This window comes from Haplochromis burtoni, unplaced genomic scaffold, assembly GCF_018398535.1.
Source record: "Haplochromis burtoni strain Fernald_Lab_line unplaced genomic scaffold, NCSU_Asbu1 Contig_63, whole genome shotgun sequence".
NCBI lineage: Eukaryota > Metazoa > Chordata > Actinopteri > Cichliformes > Cichlidae > Haplochromis > Haplochromis burtoni.
This window is the reverse complement of record NW_024582424.1, coordinates 1,855,457-1,863,749: the sequence shown is the minus strand read 5'-3', so window position 1 is coordinate 1,863,749 and position 8,293 is coordinate 1,855,457. Positions and strand designations below refer to the sequence as shown.

General features: G+C 38.0%; 1 protein-coding gene across 2 annotated transcripts in view; it reads right to left on the bottom strand.

The window, feature by feature from the left end:
• Positions 1-8,293, bottom strand: part of LOC102304446 (EGF-like repeat and discoidin I-like domain-containing protein 3) — a 131,430-nt gene that overhangs the window by 63,288 nt on the left and 59,849 nt on the right. For both annotated transcript variants that reach the window (XM_005922879.3, XM_005922880.2), the window contains exon 4: positions 2,269-2,382. In XM_005922879.3, the coding sequence (XP_005922941.1) occupies positions 2,269-2,382 (114 nt within the window). The remainder of the gene's footprint in view (positions 1-2,268; positions 2,383-8,293) is intronic.

The following is an 8,293-nucleotide window of genomic DNA, read 5'->3' as shown; positions in this document are numbered from 1 at the left end:
GACAGTCACACTCTCATGAAGGTAGGTGTACTACTGCCAGGGTCGACAATCAAGACGGTCAACGCCGTCATGAACAGAAATATAGACAGTTTACAACGAGGTGCAAACCGCTGTTCAACAAGAAGGTTAGATTAGACTTTGCCAGAAGACATCTGCACATTTGAGGGAAAAACAACAACAAAGATCCCAACAAATTTGAAAAGATGAAACCCAGATTAACTTAGACCAGAATAATAGGAAGTGAAAAGTGTGAACAAGGAGAGAAACAGCTCGTGATTCAAAAACCATACCACATTACCTGTCAAAATAGTGGAGGCAATGTTATGACATGGGCATGTAGGCCTGCCAGTGGAACCAGTGATGTGACCGTTAGCTGATTTGAACTCAACAGACCAAACAGAGAGACATACAGTACAAGCAAGCAGCAGCTGAAGGTGGCTACAGTGGATACATCATGGCTTCTAGACTTCAGGCAGTTATTGATTATGAAGGATTTTCATCTGAGTATCAAAACAATCCTTAAATTCAGTTTGTTTGGGGCCTGTGAAAATGGGGAATATGTATAAAAACGGCTATATATATATTTTCCTAAACAAGCAATGCAATACTTGCTGAAAAAACTTTAAGTGGTCACTTCAGTCAAATCTTGGTTGTGTAATTAAAATGCACTGTGGTGATGTACACAGACAAAATAAAAAGAATGGTGCCATTATCCAAATACTTATGAGTCTAACTGTATGGTTCTTTACATTTAATGGTGCTCAGAAAGCACACTGTTCACAGGGTGGCTCCTACAGTTATTAATCCTCTTCACCTGAAATCTAACCCTCACACCCAACTGATTCCTTTCAATAAGAGCCCAGAAGCAATTTTCTGTTGGGCCTTTTGTAGAACATATGAAACATTTCCAAGACCCTTTATGTTCAGGTTTAGGTTTCTGTGTTTTTGTAACCAGCAACATGAAATGCATGTTTTTCTGTGCAGCCAGCATCCCAAATGACTCAGCATGAGCCAGCATGAGCCAATTTGACCTTACATTAGGCAGCACCATATTCTCCCCAACACAAGACCAAAAGGCATCAAGTCTCAGGCACTTATATGGCATCAGTAAACATTTGATAGCTACGCACAAAATTTGCAGTCTTTCATCACTAAAGCCTTAAAATGCATTTTCTTTTCTTCTGGTGATGCTAATAATACTGATCATTTTCACTTTAGCTTTTATTTGCCCAATACAAGCTGGCTGAGCTCACATACTCACTCACAACATCAGCCTCACTTTCTGTTTCACATTCAAACTTGTCCTGGGAGAATACTCAATAATACCTCCCACTTGTACCACTGGCAGCTGTGTTTACTGTGATGGTGCCGTTTTCTGTGTTGGAACTGTGTGTTTTGGAAAATAAACACTTGATAAGGTTTTGGTAGTCATCTGATTCTTTGTGTCTAACACTAAGCAGCAAAGAATATAGCTGAGAATGTGTTATAGTGTCATAGCTTTGCTAATAATAACCTCCTCTAGTCACTTTGCATAAGAATCTCACTTTATATTAACACCAGAATTGGGTATTTATAAGAATGCTGGTTTGTAGGGATGGATCTCTTTGTGACTTTATAAACGGTTAAGTCATAGTAGTTATAATGTGTCATGTAGTTCAGTTATTTTAGTTTGAAAGCAAGCATTTGAATACTGGACTTGAAATACATTATTTTTAGTGCTTATAATAATTAATTGTTATGCATTACAATATCTTATAATGTCTTACTGATGTCTTATTCAGAGAAAGTGTTACATTTTTTAAAACGCACAACAACATCAATGTCACATTTGCATAAAGCTGCTATTTACATTTAGGTGAAAATTTTCAAATCTTACTCTGAACTGATGATAAGGATGATACTTCAAACTGTACTTCAAAACTCTCCCAAGTGTACTTATTCATAGAGCCCAAGGTCTTCCAGCTGTGACTCACTAAATCTGCTTTTTCCATGTGGGGATTTTCCTAAAATGCTCTGGACTTAAGGGGTTGATAAACTTGCATATCATTGAAAATCTATCATCAAAGGGAGGTGCACCAAGCACTAAAGCAGAAGACAGACGCTTTTTATGAGAATTACCAGCCCCCCTTTTCTCTAATCGATCACTTTGTGTCGGTAATACTACCAGCAGTGCAATTACCTGCAGCATCAGGTGTGCTGTTCGAATCAATGGTATGTTGTAAGAGTTAGAAGGTAAACACTGCCAAAAAAAGAAACAGGAGTACTTACTGTATTGACAGTTCCTCCCCATGTATTCTCCTGGACATTCACAGGAATAGTTGGCAACCAGATCTGTGCAAATGCCCCCATTCTTACACGGGTCCCTTTCGCATTCGTTAATATCTGGAAGAGGCAAGAAAAAAAGAGAGTGCATTCATTTATATGAAGCAGACGTGGGCAATTACAAAGACTTCATCTTCATTAAAATGGATTGGTAGGGAGCACATATTGAATTTTCTCTGCATGTTTCTCAATTCTGTGTGCACATGGAAGCTCACACAAAGACACAGGTTTCTTGGAACTAATAACTCAAAAACTCAGAGGAAGATTATTTTTGCTAGAATATAATCCACTTCTTGACAGTTTACTTTCTTTGTACTATTTTTTTCAGAACATACCACATCATTTGGGTAGTTTGCAAAAAGCCTACTTAGGTTAGCAAAGTATGGGGTTTATTCATCAGAGCTATACCTACTGAGATAAACACTCTTTGAAATCTCTACATGCAGAATTCTCTATATACGCTTTTCATACACACAGCAACACACCAGCAAATGTCTGTCAAGCAGAATTAGGCAGATATTCACTGACAATTAACATTCAAACGAGAGCACTCACATTTTTTAATCATCTTAAATCCAGGCCCCAAGACACCATCCAATGCAAAGCCCTCCAAACCCAAGAGATGATCCCAGAAAAGAGTCCCATGTGTCAGCTAGGGTTGATACTACGCTGCCTCCTCTCAAACACACGCTGATCAGTCTCACAACACTGCTTTCCAAACACCAATCAGAGTGATCCAAATCAAAACAACGCACAGATAGCTATCTGAAACACTGGAAAGAAGAAACTAAAACCCAATGCAGACTCACATGTTTGATTTAGTGCTAAACAAAGACTATGAATTGGAAGAATATCTCCTTACCATCAGAGACAGAAAGCAGAGACAGATCCTAAGCCAGTATAAGCTCGGTGAAAACAAACTGGCAATCAAACGAGAAAGACACAACAAGGCATGGCAACATAAAGAAAGCCCGACATGTGATTACTGTTTGATAGGTAAGGTTGAAACAGAAACAGAGATGTATTTTCCTCCTGAAGTGTAAAAAATTTAGTGAGGTAAGGAACACTTCCTTTAACCAATTCCAAATTTAAATAGACATTTCAAAGGAGAAGGACAAGGCACATCTTCCACACATGCACATATGCATATAATTATATATTAATTATATGTGTTTATTTAAAACTGCCATGCCATTAAAATAACTTTGAATTGCTGAATTTGAACTAAATATAAATGCTAAATGTACTAAAAAAATAATAAATCAATAGAAACTTGTTAACTTGGTTACATTATTTTCTTTATTCCAATGGTGGATTCAGACCATCCTTAATGCATTACTCAATAACTCGAGGAGTCGTCTGAATTTAATTGAATAACTAATATTTCCATATATGCAAAAAATAATTTCTTTTAGGAAAAAAAATTGTTGTCGTTGTCTTACAATATCAAAAGTTCAGCAAGAGGGGAGACTTGTGTGGGCCACTGCTTTACAGACAAACGTCCACTTAGAAAGCATCAAATTTATCACATTTAACAATGTTATTTTTCTAAGTCAGAATAACTGCAGCTGAACTCCTGTATGTCTATGGTGCTATAAAATACCTACATTAAAGTGGAAGACAGTGATGACACACAATTTTGCCCCACTGTCAGAAGCTTTTTTCCAGCGAGCTTGTTATCCTCTGTCTCTTCATTCAAGTATCACAGATACAGGAGAGCAGAATGCGTTATCACCTTTGCTCTGTAATTGCGCTGCAAAACAGATTTTCTCTGACTGATTCATCAAACTGGTTATCGAAGGTGACACAACTCCAACCCCACCCATTACACCCCATTTGCACTCTGTTCTGTTACAGGTAGAGTTAACAGCAAGAAATTACAGGGATGATTTTGAAGCAGCGAGAGGAAAAAAGGTGAACTTTTGAACAATTTTTAACAAATTTCTAATGATTTGACTTCCAAACTTGCCTATGGCTGCTACAAGACTCCTCTAACACCTACCCTGGGCTGTCTGCGAGTTATAAGTACATTTTGGCTTCATGAATGTGTAACTAGGCTTGAGATTTGGGAAGCTTAAGAAAGTGAAACATGATTAAAGTAAGTCTGTTATGGTGCTTCATCGCTTTAAGATTTTATCTGTAGCGTACACAATAGCGCGAGTCACTTTTATTATCTCAAAACACATCTTTTTTTCAGGGGGAATGTTGGACGCTCAGGAGGAATATAGTCAGGTCTTCATGCATAATGGTCAATGTGGTGGTGTGACTAGAAGCAGGAACGTTTTTAATCTGCAGTTGAGCAGAACAAATAAATAAACGGAGTGAAATAACAGACGTACAGAGAGAAAGATGTGAGAAATGTTTTGTTATTGCTCAGTAATTTATAGGCAAACTGCAAGACAACTGTATTTGGGTAAAATTATATTTTGATGAAACTGAGCGGTAAAGCATTTCCCAAAACATAATAAAGTTTTGCAGATTAAACTTGAAACACACCGTAACAAACACTGTTTTCCTTTATCTGGTATGCAGGACGTTTGCCTGTGTGTCGGTCTTCTTTCGGACATTTAAAATTAGATATAATCTTCAGCACAATCTCACATTGTGTTCCTTTTTTTTATTTATTTTTAGACAGCTGTAATGTAACAGTTAGATAGAGATAATGTTACTGAAGCTCTGCTATTTGTCAATTGGCTGGCTGTACAGCCATTTCTGTGTAATGCAGTCGATGATAAATCAACTGTGCTGTGAACCAAAATACAGATATTTCAAATGCAATGTAACCTAACCTGTAGAGTTCAATGCATCAGTCTTATATAAATACTTAGCCAGCGTGTGCTTTACAGAGGACAACAATAAGCGCACATTTTCACAATCCTCATCTTGAAGAACAGACTACAACAACACACAGAATTGCTGAACCATATGTAGTCAAATCTAAATAGCATGGCTTACTTATATTTGATTATATTGTAAAATACACTGAATATGTTTCAATGTGTTACAGTCCTAGCCTGTCAGCTCCATCTCTGGCAGCCACATGACAATTTTGTGGCAAGTATCCTTTTAGTTTTTAATCATTACAGAGGCAGTTTGTGATCGTCTGTGCACGTCTATGCTTGGCTGTTTTTCACTGCTTCACAAAAAAAAAAAAAGAGCCATTTTAATACAAAGCCATTAAAACTTCAGTTTTCAGTTGCTGCACGGTCCCATTCCTCCAAAATTACATCATGATTACATCTTTTTCATTGTCCACTAGGGTGAATGCAGTAGAGTCTTCAACTGTGAGACGACTGAAGAGATGTACTGAATGCTAAGTCAGAGCCTGGGTTACAATCTGAACAGGAAAAAAGCAAAAACAACCAAAGAGACAATAACAACTTCATGACACTTTTGCAATCACAAAAAATACACTTAGTAAGAGAAGAAGGGGCAGAGTAATGAGGTCTGTTTTCTCAACAACTTATCCATCTTAGGGTTGTGGGGCGAGCTGGGAGCCTGTTCCAGCTGAAATATGTTCATAATTGGTCCACTTTAAATAAGAAATCACTTTGAACAACAAAAAATATCTGATTTATTTTGTAGTACTTGCATAAATGTTGTTCAAGGTTAGATAGCCTAAACCTTCGAATGTCTGTGTTTTAACCTCCAAATTGCTTGCTACAATCAGATACAAACAGTACAGTAATTAGGTGTTATTGTGCTTCACAGTAGCTGATTTGTGTTGGTTTTTTTTAACTGTGCTTTGATAAGCGTAGTATAGGACAGTCTGATTATGGCAGTAGGGGAGCAACACAAACAGGCCCTGCTACTTGCTTCTCTGCAATTTGTTCAACAGATCAGATCAGAAGAATGAGGTGTGCTTGTGGCAGAAGAGCAACACATTGGTCTCCGAAAGCTGTAGTGGCGACTATTTTTTTGTGCGCATAAAACAAAACAACGAAAAAAAGTATGTAAAAGGGCATGAAAAGCTGATAAATTTAGCATCAAAGTCGCTAAGTTGGCAGCAATGAGGTGAACTGAAGTGTGAAGATCACTGCTGTGAGCGAGAGGGATGTCATTCGCCCAAGCTGAGATGGTAATTATTTCCACATTTTGGAAAAACGAATATCCACATCTCACGAGTGAAAAACACATGCCAAACCAACAAAGGAATATCTGGATAGTCAAAAACAGATTCGTCAAGCTTTACATGAAACCACTCTCACCCTGACAACACATTATTAGCAAAACATGAGCAAAAACATGCTTGTCAGAATGAAACATTGGTTAGAGAAGGTAAATGAAGTGAAAATGGAATATGTTTTATTTAAACTGTAGTAACTCGGGTTGTATAATCACATTACAATTATCAATCTTCAAAACCTCCAAAAGCAAGTCAGCTTTTATTTGTTTAAATGAAGATATTCAAAAAAACAGCAATTTTAGGCAGTTTTGACAATTACAAAAACACCAAAACTTATGATTATCATGATTATGATTATTACCCACTGAGGAAACAGTTACCCCTTTCATATCACATTAAACTAAAGGGGCTTTTTTTGTTTTTGTTTTGTTTTTGTTTTTTGTTTTTTTTTTGGGGGGGGGGGGTTAATGGCGCTATAAGCTCTATTCGCTGCTCTGCCTTTTTGTCATTGGTTTTCACTTGCTGTCAAATCCATTCATTTTGAAAGTTTGACATTGGTAGTCTCATCCAGTGACCGATCTGTCTGTGTTCTGTGAGCCAATCAAGTCTCCCGCCTCTGTTCTTTAAATGAATTGTCTGTCACTGTCACTTTGTCTCTCATGCTGTCTGTCATGTATCCCTCCTCCTTCCCATCCCCGCTTCATCCAGGTTATTCAGCGGGCCTCTTCCCATGTCTCCATTCGCCATTCAGCCTTTCGCTCACTACATAAGGGATTCTGTTTGATGTCATTTCTTATCACACCATAACCACCAAAAATATCTCAATTTTGCACGTTCATCTGTTTTCATCTCTTTATCAGTTTTTTTTCTACCAAATGCTGTCTCCTTTTTAAAGTTCAGTCTCTATTACCAGTTACAGAAAAGCTACTTTACTGTATAATCACTGCATTAACTGAATGCTGAATTGACTGATTCTGGATCTAATAAAAAAATTAAAATTTTATGAAAAACTCAAAATATATAGCACAAATGTTGCTTCCTTGCAGCCCACAAGGTCTTGAACAGCATACTCTGCAAAGTTCAGTGTGCACAGAGGCACAATCCACATCCACGGTTATTTCACAACTGCAATCACACCACTTAGAAATGTGATGCTGTTGCTACAAGTACATAGCTTGTTGCCACCAGTAGGTTCAATTATAGAGGTAAGCCAAATGGCTAGGCCATTCAAATAGCCTAGAGCACAACAATCCACAGAGAGAGGAAAACACAGCTAGTCCATCTTTGCGATTTGCTTTCCTTTTATGAAAGGCCATCAGCTCCTAGGAGATTAGCGTGGGGAAAGTGAGACTTGCCAGTAAATCAGTTGGGAGAAAGGGGATTACTTTGGGGGATGCAGTTAATCCAACTGGTAGAAACTGGAGAAGAGAGGAAAAGGTAGGGATCGAGATGGCGAGAAAAAAGATTATTATGAAAGCAAAACAGGAAGCGATAAAATAAATAAATAAGGTGCCAATAAATAAACTTGATTTACATGAATTGAACAGAGTCACGTGGTGGTTTGTCACTCACAGTTAGCCAAAATCCACCATTCTACATGTTTCATTAAGGCCTGAATTTTGTAATCAGAACAATTTAGCAAACTAGCATGAGTAGAATTAGTCTGAATGCTCGAAAAGCTCCCGGCCCAGACGGTGTGTCTCCTGCCACCCTCAGACACTGTGCAAACGAGCTGGCCCCAGTGTTTTCTGGCATTTTCAACTCCTCACTGCAGGCATGTCATGTGCCTGCCTGCTTCAAGTCCTCTACCATAATCCCTGTCCCCAAGAAACCTAGGATCACTGG